Below are 15,768 nucleotides of genomic sequence, written 5' to 3'. Positions count from 1 at the left end.
GGGGGGGGGGGGGGTGGGGGGGGGGGGGGGTGGGGGGGGGGGGGGGTGGGGGGGGGGGGGGGTGGGGGGGGGGGGGGGTGGGGGGGGGGGGGGGTGGGGGGGGGGGGGGGTGGGGGGGGGGGGGGGTGGGGGGGGGGGGGGGTGGGGGGGGGGGGGGGTGGGGGGGGGGGGGGGTGGGGGGGGGGGGGGGTGGGGGGGGGGGGGGGTGGGGGGGGGGGGGGGTGGGGGGGGGGGGGGGTGGGGGGGGGGGGGGGTGGGGGGGGGGGGGGGTGGGGGGGGGGGGGGGTGGGGGGGGGGGGGGGTGGGGGGGGGGGGGGGTGGGGGGGGGGGGGGGTGGGGGGGGGGGGGGGTGGGGGGGGGGGGGGGTGGGGGGGGGGGGGGGTGGGGGGGGGGGGGGGTGGGGGGGGGGGGGGGTGGGGGGGGGGGGGGGTGGGGGGGGGGGGGGGTGGGGGGGGGGGGGGGTGGGGGGGGGGGGGGGTGGGGGGGGGGGGGGGTGGGGGGGGGGGGGGGTGGGGGGGGGGGGGGGTGGGGGGGGGGGGGGGTGGGGGGGGGGGGGGGTGGGGGGGGGGGGGGGTGGGGGGGGGGGGGGGTGGGGGGGGGGGGGGGTGGGGGGGGGGGGGGGTGGGGGGGGGGGGGGGTGGGGGGGGGGGGGGGTGGGGGGGGGGGGGGGTGGGGGGGGGGGGGGGTGGGGGGGGGGGGGGGTGGGGGGGGGGGGGGGTGGGGGGGGGGGGGGGTGGGGGGGGGGGGGGGTGGGGGGGGGGGGGGGTGGGGGGGGGGGGGGGTGGGGGGGGGGGGGGGTGGGGGGGGGGGGGGGTGGGGGGGGGGGGGGGTGGGGGGGGGGGGGGGTGGGGGGGGGGGGGGGTGGGGGGGGGGGGGGGTGGGGGGGGGGGGGGGTGGGGGGGGGGGGGGGTGGGGGGGGGGGGGGGTGGGGGGGGGGGGGGGTGGGGGGGGGGGGGGGTGGGGGGGGGGGGGGGTGGGGGGGGGGGGGGGTGGGGGGGGGGGGGGGTGGGGGGGGGGGGGGGTGGGGGGGGGGGGGGGTGGGGGGGGGGGGGGGTGGGGGGGGGGGGGGGTGGGGGGGGGGGGGGGTGGGGGGGGGGGGGGGTGGGGGGGGGGGGGGGTGGGGGGGGGGGGGGGTGGGGGGGGGGGGGGGTGGGGGGGGGGGGGGGTGGGGGGGGGGGGGGGTGGGGGGGGGGGGGGGTGGGGGGGGGGGGGGGTGGGGGGGGGGGGGGGTGGGGGGGGGGGGGGGTGGGGGGGGGGGGGGGTGGGGGGGGGGGGGGGTGGGGGGGGGGGGGGGTGGGGGGGGGGGGGGGTGGGGGGGGGGGGGGCAGCATGGCCAATTGGCCATGCTGGCAGGGGCTGATGGGAATTGTAGTCCATAACATCTGGAGTGCCAAAGGTTCACCACCACGGGGGTAGGCTAATACACCACCACTCCTGATTTAAAGATGGAAAATGGGGGGGGGGTGTAGGGGGCAAGAGGAAGGGAGGCCAGCCAGCTAGACAAGACGGTGGGTCAAAAGATCGTAACTGACTGGGTCGAACACTGCTGTTGGACTGAGAAGAATCAGCAGCGCTGACCTGCCCTGATCCTGTGGTCTCTGCAGATCATCCATAAGAGCGACCAACACCGTCTCCGTCCCATGGCCAGGTCGGAAGCTGGACTGAAATAGATCCAATGCTGCTGAATCATCTAGGAATGGCCGGAGCTGAACGGCAACTGCTCTCTTAAACATCTTACCCAGAAAGGGCAAGAGCAAGACCGGGTAGTAGTCAGCCAGATCGGATGGATCTAGTAATGTATTGTCGAAGGCTTTCATGGCAGCATTCAACTGGTTCTGGTGGATTTTCCGGGCTGTGTGGTCATGGTCTGGTGGATCTTGTTCCTGACGTTTCGCCTGCATCTGTGGCTGGCATCTTCAGTGGTGTTTCGCCTGCATCTGTGGCTGGCATCTTCAGACTTTTCCCTGTGATACTCCTCTGAAGATGTTAGGAACGTTAGGAACAAGATTCACCAGACCACGGCCACACAGCCCGGAAAACCCAAGAGAACCGATCTAATAATCGTTTTTTCAAGAGCAGATGTTTCACTGGCTCCTTCAGCTTCGCTGGAAAGACCCCCTGTGCCTGGGAACGGATTTATAATGTAATGGGGTAGAAAATGTTGACAGAGAGACATTTTTCTCTCTTTCTCACAATACTAGAACCAGGGGGCATCAATTGAAAATGCTGGGGGGAAGAATTAGGACTAATAAAAGGAAACACTTCTTCACGCAACGTGTGATTGGTGTTTGGCATATGCTGCCACAGGAGGTGGTGATGGCCACTCACCTGGATAGCTTTTAAAAGGGCTTGGACAGATTGATGGAGGAGAAGTCGATCTATGGCTACCAATCTTGATCCTCCTGGATCTCAGATTGCAAATGCCTTAGCAGACCAGGTGCTCGGGAGCAGAAGCAGCCGCAGAAGGCCATTGCTTTTGCATCCTGCATGTGAGCTCCCAAAGGCACCTGGTGGGCCTCTGCGAGTAGCAGAGTGCTAGACTAGATGGACTCTGGTCTGATCCAGCAGGCTAGTTCTTTAAAAAAGAAAGAAAGAAAGAAAGAAAGAAAGAAAGAAAGAAAGAAAGAAAGAAAGAAAGAAAGAAAGAAAGAAAGAAAGAAAGAAAGAAAGAAAGAAAGAAAGAAAGAAAGAAAGAAAGAAAGAAAGAAAGAAAGAAAGAAAGAAAGAAAGAAAGAAAGAAAGAAAGAAAGAAAGAAAGAATCCCTCAGGCTGTCACCAGTCATGATGGACTTGGATCCAGAGGACAAGTGGTAGGTTTTTACAGCTGCCAGGGTCCTGCCAACATCGGCCTGGGTGAGGCAGCTGAAGAAGTCCAAAACTGGACCAGAGGACAGCCAAGGAACTTCCAGCTCCTTCACTGTATTGAGCTGGCCAGAAGGTCACAACAAAAAAGCTCGCAAATCCCTCACAGCTAATGGCCACATTTCTAGTATTTGAAATTATTTGAACAATCTCAGTGAGGATTGTTAAAGTCCTAATTATCCTCAACAACTGTGCCAGCTGTGAGCTTGCAGACTCAACAGAGGTTGCCTAGCTGTCTAGCTTTAATTTGGGGGGGGGGGGGGGAACTGTGCCATAGAAACAGGGCACCAGCCGGTAAATGTTTGACAAAAACCAGGCTAAGATGCCAGAGTTTGGAAATATGCCGGTGTAAGAGGCAAAATGCTCCCCCTCCCCCGCCAAAGCTGCCCTCCAAATCTCCAAAACACCTCTAGCTATTCTTCCAGTCCAATGTTTTGATTCGCCTTCTGCAGACAATTGCTGGCATCACATCCAAAAGTGATGCCAGAGGTTTGGGCAAATACCACTCCCTCAAACTCAACCCAAGAATGCCAGTATGCCATCCCCAAACCTGCAGAGTGTCAGGGGGATAGTGTCTAGTGCCGTGGTGGCGAACCTTTGGCATTCCAGATGTTATGGACTTCAATTCCCATCAGCCCCTGCCAGCATGGTCAATTGGCCATTCTGGCAGGGGCTGATGGGAATTGTAGTCCAGAACATCTGGAGTGCCAAAGGTTCACCACCACTGGTATAGTGTTTGAGATGCATTCTTAACCCAATGTAACTGCTACAAGATATATGTAACTATTTTGCTAAGAGATATATGTAACCAGCCTGCTATATGTTATTGCTGCTCTTCTGGGGCATTCTTTTCTTGATCTTTGCTTTGTGGCTTCACATGTCATGTAGATAAATAGGCTTTCCCCTGACACTTTAGTCTCATGGGAAACAGGGTTGCTTCTATGGGGGTACGATGTCAGGTGGCTTGATCTCTGTCTATCGCCAACCTTGGGGGACCTCAGCTCCAACCGAACTCTTTCTCACATTCCTTGGGAAGCAGGGCCCAGTGCTATTCAATATTTTTATCAATGACTTGGATGATGAAATAGAGGGCATGTTAATCAAATTTGCAGATGACACCAAATTAGGAGGGGTAGCTAATACCCTGGAGGACAGGGGCAGGGTTCAAAATGATCTGGACAGATTAGAGAGCTGGGCCAAAACTAACAAAATGAATTTCAACAGAGATAAATGTTAAGATACTACATTTAGGCAGAAAAAAATGAAATGCAAAGATATAGGATGGGTGACATCTGGCTTGACACACTACATGTGAAAAGGATCCGGGAGTCTTGGTAGACCACAAACTGAACATGAGTCAGCAGTGTGATACAGCAGACAAGAAAGCCAATGCAATTCTGGGATGCATCAATAAGAGTATAGTGTCTAGATCGAGGGAAGTAGTTGTACCACTCTACCCTGCATTGGTCAGACCGCACCTAGAGTACTGTGTTCAGTTCCGGGCACCACAATTCAAGAAGGATATTGACAAGCTGGAATGTGTCCAGAGGAGGGCAACCAAAATGGTCAAAGGTCTGGAATCCATGCCCAAGAAGAGAGACTTAGAGAGCTGGGGATGTTTAGTCTGGAGAAGTTAAGGTTAAGGTGGGGGGAGGACATGATAGTTATGTTTAAATATTTGAAGGGATGTCATGACAAAGAGCAAGCTTGTTTTCTACTTCCTCAGAGACTAGGACATGGAGTAATGGATTCAAGGTGCAGGAAAAGAGATTCCACCTAAAATTAGGAAGAACTTTCTGACTGTCAGGGCTGTTCGACAGTGGAATTCACTGCCTCAGAAAATGGTGGAGTCTCCTTCTTTGGAGGTTTTTAAAGAGAGGCTGCATGGCCATCTGTCAGGAGTGCTTTGATTGTGTGTTCCTGCAAGGCGGGGGGGGGGGGGGGGGGGGGGGTAGACTTGATGGCCCTTGGAGTCTCTTCCAACTCTATGATTCTATGAAACATACTTAGCATGGACACGGCTCATGAGCATGAAGAGGTGGCTGATCCACATTAAGAAGATGTGAGTGTGACCGTGAATTGAGTGGCCACTCAGGAACAGCAGACTCAGAAGGTACGGAGATCCCATTGACTCAGCAAACTTGGGACGTCATCAGCACCTTCTCTGAATGAAGATCCACCCCCACCCCTAAGCCCGGGCCACTTACTCGTCCCATCGTCCGGCTCAAAGCTACCAGTGTTATTCCATGTGTTGTTATTACTATTCCCATAACCTTCTTCCGTGCTTGCCGGCTCTGCGTAGTCCGCTGGGTTGAAAGTTCTGGAACACAGAGCAGAATTTGAAAATTTTCATTTCACGTTCAAGCTTGGTTGCCCCTTTATAACTAACTCAGAAAGTTGTGGGTTTTCCGGGCTGTATGGCCGTGTCCCAATAGCATATTCTCCTGATGTTTCGCCTGCGTCTGTGGCTGGCACCTTCAGAGGATCAGATCCTCTGAAGATGCCAGCCACAGATGCAGGCAAAACGTCAGGGGAAAAGGCTATTGGAACACGGCCATACAGCCCGGAAACCCCACAACAGTCCGGTGATTCTGGCCGTGAAAGCCTTCGACAATACATTAACTCTGGAAGGTTTGATTTGAGTCCAGCAGCACCTTAGAGACCGACGAGAATTTCAGAGGCGTGTCACAGAGGCCCTGGACAGTGTGTAACAGACTTCCCTCTGTGATACACCTCTGAAGATGCCAGCCACAGATGCAGGCGAAAAGTTTGGAACAAGAAACTACCAGACCACAGCCACACAGCCCAGAAAACCCACCACGACCAGTTGAATCCGGCCATGAAAGCCTTCGACAATTAGTTGCACTTATTGCTGGTCCCAAATCCTGGATCCCTACTGCTTTCAGTGGCAACTGTCACCGGCCTTATTTTAACTTTGATTTGAAATTATTTGTTATTATCAATTTCATGAATGTAACAAATTGTATATTATTGAGTTTTTGTGTATGTATGTATGTATATACGTGTGTATGTGTATGTATAGATAGATAGATAGATAGATAGATAGATAGATAGATAGATAGATAGATAGATAGATAGATAGATAGATAGATAGATAGATAGATAGATAGATGGTTAAGGTTAGAATGTTTCTTCTTTGAGTTTAGAGATATGTAAATCTAGCTGGAAGTCCTTCCTTCGTGTTTCTTTCTTTCTTTCTTTCTTTCTTTCTTTCTTTCTTTCTTTCTTTCTTTCTTTCTTTCTTTCTTTCTTTCTCTCTTTCTTTCTTTCTTTCTTTCTTTCTTTCTTTCTTTTCTCTTGGGATCTCTTGCTTAATTGCTTATAAATTATTGTATTATGAATTGTATGATAATGAACTACCAATAAACTTTAAATCATTAAAAAAAAGAAAAGAAATTATTTGTTATTATTGTAAGCTGCTCCGAACCCTGCCAAGTAGGATAGCGCACAAATCGAAATAAATAGTGTCCTCGGCCCCTTCACCACTTCCCAGAATTCCTCAACACTGCTGCCAAAACGAAGTGTGGAAGGGTGACAGTGCCATTCACCCACCATACAAAGAAAGAACCCCCTGCCCACCAGCAATGTTTTTAAGGAAACGTACCCCATGCCTTGGGCGGAGAACCTTCCTCCCCGCCTTCCGGAGCCACCTGTAAAAAAAAAACAAAAAACCTAAGCACAAATACTTTCAGCGGTGTGACCTCTAAACAAAGAGGCGGCAAAAATTCAACTGTAAAAGCAGTTGACAACTGTCAGGTGCTGTCAAAGTGAGCAACATCTACCGTGTTTCCCCGAAAATAAGACAGTGTCTTATATTAATTTTCGCTCCCAAAGATGCGTTATGTCTTATTTTCAGGGGATGTCTTATTTTTTTGTGTTCTGTTCGTCAGGCATGCTTCCCAACAAAAACTTTGCTACGTCTTACTTTGGGCGGGGGATGCCTTATATTTCGCACTTCAGCAAAACCTCTACTACGTCTTATTTTCAGGGGATGTCTTATATTCGGGGAAACAGGGCACATGACAGTCATGTCCGACCTTGGACAGTGCCATGTGCAACCAAAGTCTGATAAGACACCTGCACCGGATAGGTGGCCTTTTTGTATATATGTGGCCGAGAGAAGGCAGAGGAGTGTGTCTTGGAACACCTGCTACCTGGCGAAGCACTTTGTTACTTGGTATCGCGACAATAAAGGAACCTCTTCTTTGGAAGGTGACTGTGTGCTGTTCCTGGCTTGCATACCGCTGGGTGATCTACTCCTGTGGGGCGCTCCGCTGGAAAAATTTGTCGACACCCCTGTGGTTCTGACAACAACGGCCACGAGAACTCAAAGACTGCGGAACCATCTCCCACAAGGCAGCGGAACGCGCAGTTCTTCGCAACGAGGCTTTTGTTGGCCCGAGGACCTTTCAGTGGCTGGATTTGCTACCAAGAGCTCCAGCCTCAGTGGTTGAAGGCACAATTGTGCTTCTGCTCCCAGCTAGAGTTGTTTGGCCCATCTCAATGCACAAAGCAGCATAAGGCACACATCTAGGGAGCCCCATTAGTTTCCGAAGGAATTTGGAATGTAATAAATTACATGATTTATTTATTGCCGAAATCCAAATGGGGGAACCGTACAGTAGCAAGGAGCCAATCCTAGCCTCAAAAACCTTCAAAGCCGCAGGAATGTATTGATTGCCTTTACTGTAAAAAAAAAGCGATATATTGCTGTCATGTTGGTATGTGCCGAGGTAGTTACTGCTAGTTGCTGTGAGGACCATGACAAAATATAGCTATAGTAAATGCCAAGGTATCGGAAATATTTGACCTGCTCAATTTTGTGGCCCTTAATTCGCCAGGACGTGGGCTTCCAACTCTTAGCAAAAATGAGAACTTTAGTTTTGGCATAGTTAATTTCCAGTCTGTTCTCTTTGCAATAATTAGCAAAGCTGTACATTAGGCGTTTAAGGCCAATACTGGACAAGGACAATAGCACTGCATAGTCTGCATACAACATTAAAGGAACATGGGTAAGATGTAATTTAGGACTATGCCCATTTTCTGCTCCCAGCTCATTTCAGGACAGCCATGACAGCTGCCCTTCTGCCCGGCTCAAAGGGCGGGGGTGCCTAGCCTCTTTTCCACCTGGTCCTGCTCACCTCTGCCTCTCCCGCGCCCCCGTCGGCCTCTCTCCGTGCCTCGTCCAGAAGATCCACCGGCCTTGCCACCATCCAGTCCGTTCTCCTGCCCCCGAACTGGAAGATACAAAATGTCCCTAGTACGTTTTCCTCTTGGACCGGCCTGCAGCTCAGTGGCATGGTCAAACAAACAGACTTGAGTCAAGTCTGACAGCCAGAGTGGTGCAGTGGTTAGTGTCAGAGTAGGATCTGGGAGAACTAGGTTCGAATCCCTGCTTATGCCACGGAAGTTCACCAGGCCTACACAGGCCAATTATACTCTCTCAGCCTAGCCTACCTCACAGGGCTGCCACAGAAAGAGAGAATTATGTAAGCTGCCTGCAACCTTGGAATTTAGCATGTCGCTGTAGCAGCTCTGAAATGTTTATCTGCGGTATTAATTTTAGATTTAATATGTGTCTTAATTTCTGTCTCTTGCTAATAGTAATCATAACAAACATGGCCAGTATGATGCAGACAGAATTTGCTTGTTGTTGGGTGGTTCGGGCTCAGTGTAATGTGAATTGGTGGTCTTCTTTTTGTTGAAGATGTGAACACGGACTGATGTGTCTTGCAGGTTTGCATTGGATGTGTTTTGCTGTATTGGTTTGTTTTGTAGCTGCCGTGTTCTTTTAACATGCCAATAAAGGCTTTCTGTTCTGTTAAGCTGCCTGCAGGTATAATCAATTAAGTAAAGGGCAAGTAAGTAAAGAAGATAAAGAGTTGGATTTTACACTCCTTGTGAGGCTGAGAGAGTTCAAAATAAGCAAATAAATGCATCTGATGGCAGTTCCTGGGGTCCAAACTTTCCTCCCAGACGTTGCACTGCGCTCCCTTTAAGGTTCACTCACAAGAACACCTGACGATTTAGCAAGCCAGAAGGCTTCCAAATGGAGCCCCTTTGGTCAAGGACTTTCACCCCCCAGCCACCTCTTTTAGCCCCCAGCCTGCACAATGAGAAGCCCCCACCCCCTTTGCAAGAAGTTGTGATGCGTACACTCTCTTCCGCGGCTTGCTCCCCGGCCCCTTCTTGGCAACCCGCCGCGTCGCCGGCTGAAGTCCCTCTCCCTCTCTCGGTTCTCTTTGCCTTCTTCGCTGGGTTCCGTTTGCCCGCTGTCCTTCTGTCCCGAAACACCCTTCTTTTTGCCAACCATTTCCCAGGAATGCTGAGGGCGAGAAAGACCAACACCGTTCACATAACTCTGGGTATACGTAGCCGCTCCCAGTTCAACACCTTTAACAATGTGACGTAGGAGAGCGAGGAGGCGTCCACAGCGTTCGGCCAACAGGAATGCCCAAAGAGCTTTTATATGTGTTTTAGTTTCGGAAAACAACTGGGGAGACGTGGTAGAGGTTCACAAAGGTCACGTGCAGAGCACCGGAAGAGGATCGGGAGCGCTTCATCTTCCCTCTGTTATACCACAAGCACTTGGGGGCACTTTGTGAAATCAACTGGAGGTAGAATCAGACAAAAGGAGGCACTTTCTCAACTCATCTAATGAAACTCACTGTTATGATATGTGACATGCTCAGTTCGAAGGGGGATTAGATAAATTATCAGTGCCTGCTTACCATGAACATAAGAACATAAGAACATAAGAAGTAGCCTGCTGGATCAGACCAGAGTCCATCTAGTCCAGCATTCTGCTACTCGCAGTGGCCCACCAGGTGCCTTTGGGAGCTCACGTGCAGGATGTGAAAGCAATGGCCTTCTGCTGCTTCTGCTGCTCCTGAGCACCTGGTCTGCTAAGGCATTTGCAATCTGAGATCAAGGAGGATCAAGATTGGTAGCCATAGATTGACTTCTCCTCCATAAATCTGTCCAAGCCCTTTTTAAAGCTATCCAGGTTAGTGGCCATCACCACCTCCTGTGGCAGCATATTCCAAACAGCAATCACACGTTGCGTGAAGAAGTGTTTCCTTTTATTAGTCCTAATTCTTCCCCCCAGCATTTTCAATGAATGCCCCCTGCTTCTAGTATTGTGAGAAAGAGAGAAAAATTTCTCTCTGTCAACATTTTCTACCCCATGCATAATTTTATAGACTTCAATCATATCCCCCCTCAGACGTCTCCTCTCCAAACTAAAGAGTCCGAAACGCTGCAGCCTCTCCTCATAATGATAACTGAATGGAACCACCAGCAAGTCAAGCGTGCTGTCAGTCGCAACTGACTTATGGCGACCTCTTCAAGAGGCTTTGACTAATAAAAGGAAACACTTCTTCACACAACGTGTGATTGGAATATGCTGCCACAGGAGGTGGTGATGGCCACTAACCTGGATAGCTTTAAAAAGGGCTTGGACAGACTTATGGAGGAGAAGTCAATCTTGATCCTCCTTGATCTCAGATTGCAAATGCCTTAGCAGACCAGGTGCTCGGGAGCAGAAGCAGCAGAAGGCCATTGCTTTCACATCCTGCAGGTGAGCTCCCAAAGGCACCTGGTGGGCCACTGCGAGTAGCAGAGTGCTGGACTAGATGGACTCTGGTCTGATCCAGCAGGCTAGTTCTTATGTTCTTATGCTTTCAGGGCCACAAACAAAGAGGCCATCCTTCATCTCCTACCTCTGCATAGCAACCTTTCCTTGGTGAACTCCCATCCCAGCACTAACCGGGACCAACCCTGCGTAGCTTCCGAGCTCTGACAAGATCAGGCTAGTCTGTCTCAGAAAAAGATGTTAGTAGGGTTGTATATTCCTCCACCACAGAATCAACATGCCGGACCTTCTTTGCTGCGGAATGCTCCGCCTGGGTCCCAGTGCCTACCTAGCCCTGCTCCCCCGTAATCCATTTGAAAGTAAAAAAATACATTTTGGCATTTAAAATGCTCTTGTATCAAAGTACCATGTCCGATAATGCACAAAATAATGGTTTTGACAAAGGTAGCACACTATAGCCTAACACAATTTCCTTGACTGCTACACCTCAACTGACCTTACTAATATCTTTTCCTGAGACCGAGTATAAGCGTAGTAATATTGAAAGGAATTCAGAAGTGAACATAAGAGGGATAACCCCCTCACGCCCCATCTGTGGGCTTCCTGAAGACATTTGGCTGGCTACTGCAGTAAATAGAAACCTTCACCAGGGGTTTGCATTTAGGTGATTGAAATGCATTCCTAACTTAACTGCTACAAGATATACGTAACCAGTCTGTTACATGTTATCTCTGGTGTCTTGGGGCATTCTTTCCTTGATCTTTGCTTTATGGCTTCACATGCTCAACTAGAGTACTGTGTTCACTTCTGGGCACTGCAAATTAAGAAGGTTATTGACTAGCTGGAACGTGTCCAGAGGAGGGCAAGCAAAATGATAAAAGGTCTGGAATCCATGCCCTGTGAGGAGAGACTTAGGGAGCTGGGGATGCTAAGTCTGGAGGAGAGACGGTTAAGAGGTGACATGATAGCCATGTTTAGATATCTGAAGGGATGTCATGTTGAAGAGGGATTCAAAGTGCAGGAAGAGAGATTCCACCTAACCATCAGGAAGAACTTTCTGACTGTCAGGGCTCTTTGACACTGGAATGCACTGCCTCGGAGAGTGGTGGAGTCTCCTTCTTTGGAGGTTTTTAAAGAGAGGCTGGGTGAATATATGTCGGGAATGCTTTGATTGAGTATTCCTGCATGGCAGGGGGTTGGACTGGATGGGCCTTGGGGACCCTTCCAATTCTACGACTAGTCAGCCACCTTCTGATGGAGGCACCAGGATGGCGCAAAAGCAGATCTGGAATCACTTCTCGAACAATCACAATTGGAACAACTGGGAAACCGCACGGGCATCACAGTTTGGCTGTAACTCCTCAGCCAGAGAAACGTCCCCAGCCCCCCAACCTAACGAAGGAGGTTTTGGCAAAGCACCCCCCTAACCAAGCTGCAGACCGCCAGGCTTACCGTGTCCGGATTCCCCTCCAACAGCACATTGATGGCTCTGTTCACGTCCCCGTTACAGTCGTGCAGGGCGATGACGCACTCATCCTGGTTCTTGCCTGTGATGTCAATCAGCTGCGGAGGGAAAGCACGGAGGGTCATTCTCGACTCGGCACGGCTCGCAGGCCTGCAGCCGCCACCATCCCCACAAGAACCCAAGTGGCCACGCCTGGGACCAGGCGCCCAGAGAGCCCCCACTCTCCAGCTCTCAACTGCCACAGAGCAAGGCCAGAAAGATAAAGAAGCTTTAAAAAGGGCTTGGATAGCTTTAAAAAGGGCTTGGACAGATTGATGGAGGAGAAGTCGATTTATGGCTACCAATCTTGATCCTCCTTGATCTGAGATTGCAAAGGCCTTAGCAGACCAGGTGCTCGGGAGCAGCAGCAGCAGCAGAAGGCCCTTGCTTTCACCTCCTGCAGGTGAGCTCCCAAAGGCACCTGGTGGGCCACTGCGAGTAGCAGAGTGCTGGACTAGATGGACTCTGGTCTGATCCAGCAGGCTACTTCTTATGTTCTTAAGCAGCAAGAACTCCTTCCAGGATGCCTGTACCTGGTTAAACAAAAACCCTCCACTTTAACAAAGAGTTGAACTTGAGCACCTTTTGTATCGGAGCCAACTTAAAATCGAAAAGCCGGGTCAGCAAATATCTAGCTCAGGGGTAGGGAACCTGCGGCTCCCTCATAGCCATAAAGGGGGGACAGCGTATGCCACAGCAGCGATCAAGTTCACCAGCTGAGTGGGGGCCCGCTCTGTCATAGCGGGCCCTTTCTGGGGTACTTGGAACAAACCAGCTCTTTTTCGAGGCTGCGTTCTATCAGCAGAGTGTAAAGCGGAGTCACTCCGGTAAGATGAGAATGTTCAGTCTTCTTGCACTCACTGCAACCTTCTACCACTCTTGGAAAAGTAGACTCTCCACGCAAGATGTTCTTTCCATAGGAAGGTTTTTACTTCAGCAGTTGCAAGGTTACACAAGTCTGTTCTACACAAGACTATTATACTATACAGAACCCTTCAGCAAGAACAAAATTCAACACATACAGAACTTAACTCAGACTATATCTCAACTCAACTCAGCATATACAAAGCATACATCAGGGATACTTTTCCCCGCCCAGGCCTCAGCCTCTCATTGGTCTAGAACAGGGGTAGGGAACCTGCGGCTCTCCAGATGTTCAGGAACGACAATTCCCATCAGCCCCTGCCAGCATGGCCAATTGGCTGATGGGAATTGTAGTTCCTGAACATCTGGAGAGCCGCAGGTTCCCTACCCCTGAGCTAGCTGGATCCTGCAGGCCCATTCCCTTAGCAGCGGCGCTTTTGCCCAGCTGTATGTGTGGATGGGTGGTTGGCCTGATGCCGCCCCAGATTCCCTGGCTGGTTGTTGGGAGGCTGTGGCCAATGCGCCACGGCAGAGCTGGCTGAAACTAAATCAGGGGTAGGGAACCTGTGGCTCTCCAGATGTTCAGGAACTACAATTCCCATCAGCCCCTACCAGCATGGCCAATTGGCCATGCTGACAGAGGCTGATGGGAATTGTAGTTCCTGAACATCTGGAGAGCCGCAGGTTCCCTACCCCTGAACTAAATCCATCAAAGACGGAGGTACTGCAGCTGGGCACGGGAGGTGCGGAGGGGGTTGGCCAACTTCTGAGCCTCGATTTGGGGGGTGCAGTTAACATTTACATCCAGGAGCGAACCTGAACGTCTCCTTATCTAAGAAGACCCAGGTCACAAATGTATCCCGTTTGGCATCCAATCCCGTTTGGGAGCATGGGGATGTTCCCAAAGGATTTAGTGAAGAAGGTGACATGCAGTAGCCCAGGAGTTTTAGAATATTTGCCAGAAGAGGGATGTCCGCATTCGAGGGGAGGGAGGCGAGGCTTGACTTGTTTTCTGCATCTCGCGGAGACTGGGACCGGGAGCCATGGGTTCCAGGTGAAGGGAAAGAGATTCCACTGAAACATCAGCAAAAACTTCCTGACAGTAAGGAGAAGAGAAGAGTTTGGATTTATATCCCCCCTTTCTCTCCTGCAGGAGACTCAAAAGGGCTTTCAATCCCCTTTGCCCTTCCCCACCCCCAACAACAAACACCAACCAACCCAGGTGGTGAGGATGAGGCGCTCAGAAATCTGTGACTAGCTAAGAGTCACCCAACTGTGGCTTGTGTGTGGGAATATGCGGGGCTAATCTGAACTCCCCAGATAAGCCTCCACAGCTCAGGTGGCAGAGCGGGGAATCAAACCCGGTTCCTCCAGCTTAGAATGCACCTACTCTTAACCACTGCGCCACTGCTGCTCCGGTGGAATGCATTACCTCAAGAGTGTGGTGGAGTCTCCTTTGGAGGTTTTTAAAGAGAGCCTAGATGGCCATCAGTCAGCAGTGCTTTGATTGTCCCTGCATGGCAGGGGTAGGACTTAATGGCCCTTGGGGTCTCTTCCAACTCTATGATTCTACAGTTTCCAAACACAAAGAAATTACTTATCCAAAGAAGCAACAGCTTCAAACTTGGGCCTTGGTCTCACCAGAAGGTATAAAAAGGGGACCTACAGAGCAAAGTACGAGACGGGATTTCTTTCCCACAAGTCTCATTGCTGTGGCCTAACCATGCTGTCAGCAGAATTGGGCAAAGATAGCCAAGGAAGTATCGAGAATTAAAGGGAACTGCACAGTAAAACCCCTGCATACCAGTGCCAGGAGGCAACATCGGGGGAAGGCCTTGGCCTCTACTGTTGGACCTCCAGAGGTACAGAGGCCTTTTCCCTGTTGTTGGACCTCCAGAGGCACAGGCTGGCCACTGGATGGACCCGCTGGTCCGATCCAGCAGAGCTCTTCCTATGTTAATAGCTGCAGCCGTGGAGAAGCCTGTGAAATCTGAACTGACAGCCATCTTAACTCTGCACTGGCAAAACATCCGTTCTGCAAGCAAGGGAAAACCACGGCAACCAGCACACGGCCTTGATAAACCTTGATTCTGAAAGAAGATACTTCTAATCCTTCGCTGGTGGGTTTGCTTCAGTAGATGAACGCAGACAAGCATTGAAGGATATGAAAGCTGGGACTTGGATTCATGGCAGGCAGGCAGGCAGGCCTCACGGTAAAGTCATGTGGGCTCCGCACCAAAAGATATCCACCAAGAGAACACATAACACGCAGATAAACCAATTGGCATGTGGGCTTTTTTGTTACATTTGAGATGCTTGTGATCCCACAGCTGTGATTCTGCATCAGGTTTCAAAACACAGCTGTGTTGCGTGGCTCTTTGCCTTCAACACAACACAGCTGGTGATTTCAAAACAACCCTCTCCCATCAAGTATACCTGGGGCTACAGCTTCATCGCTAGCAACTCAACGAATTAAAGCTATCTGATGCAGGGAACTTGGACTAACCCTGAAAGCGCCTATCCAGAAAATCTTGTGGGTCTCTGAGGGGCTACAGGACTGGAATTGAGCTGCTCTGCTGCAGAAAAAAATGGCTACCAACAGGGTCATTTCAGGTAGCCCACAGGAGAGCAAGAAGATTTGCAAGTCAAGTCGGTAGCATCTGGGAGACCAGCGCAGATGGACAAGAAATGAGAAGGGTCACGAGCTTTCAGGGAATGAGCTCAGCCAGCGTGGTGGGGGTGGTTAAGAGAAGGTGGATTCTAATCTGGAGAACCGGGTTTGATTCCCCACTCTTCCACCTGAGTGGCTGAGGCCTATCTGGTGAATCAGATGTGTTTCTGCACCATTCCTGCCAGGTGACCTTGGGCTAGTTACAGTTCTCTCTGAACTCTCTCGGCCCTACCTGCCTCACAAGGTGTCTGG

The 15,768-nt window shown here is 51.7% G+C and overlaps 1 protein-coding gene across 1 annotated transcript in view; it reads right to left on the bottom strand.

The window, feature by feature from the left end:
* UBAP2L (ubiquitin associated protein 2 like) overlaps positions 1–15,768 on the bottom strand; it is a 79,382-nt gene that overhangs the window by 50,971 nt on the left and 12,643 nt on the right. The window contains 5 exon segments of the mRNA XM_048503439.1: positions 4,980–5,182; positions 6,488–6,533; positions 8,025–8,120; positions 9,040–9,208; positions 11,930–12,040. Of these exon segments, the coding sequence (XP_048359396.1) occupies positions 4,980–5,182; positions 6,488–6,533; positions 8,025–8,120; positions 9,040–9,208; positions 11,930–12,040 (625 nt within the window).

Source organism: Sphaerodactylus townsendi, linkage group LG01 (assembly GCF_021028975.2).
Source record: "Sphaerodactylus townsendi isolate TG3544 linkage group LG01, MPM_Stown_v2.3, whole genome shotgun sequence".
NCBI classification, from domain to species: domain Eukaryota; kingdom Metazoa; phylum Chordata; class Lepidosauria; order Squamata; family Sphaerodactylidae; genus Sphaerodactylus; species Sphaerodactylus townsendi.
The sequence above is the reverse complement of the archived record's forward strand: the minus strand, read 5'-3'. Positions and strand labels throughout refer to the sequence as shown.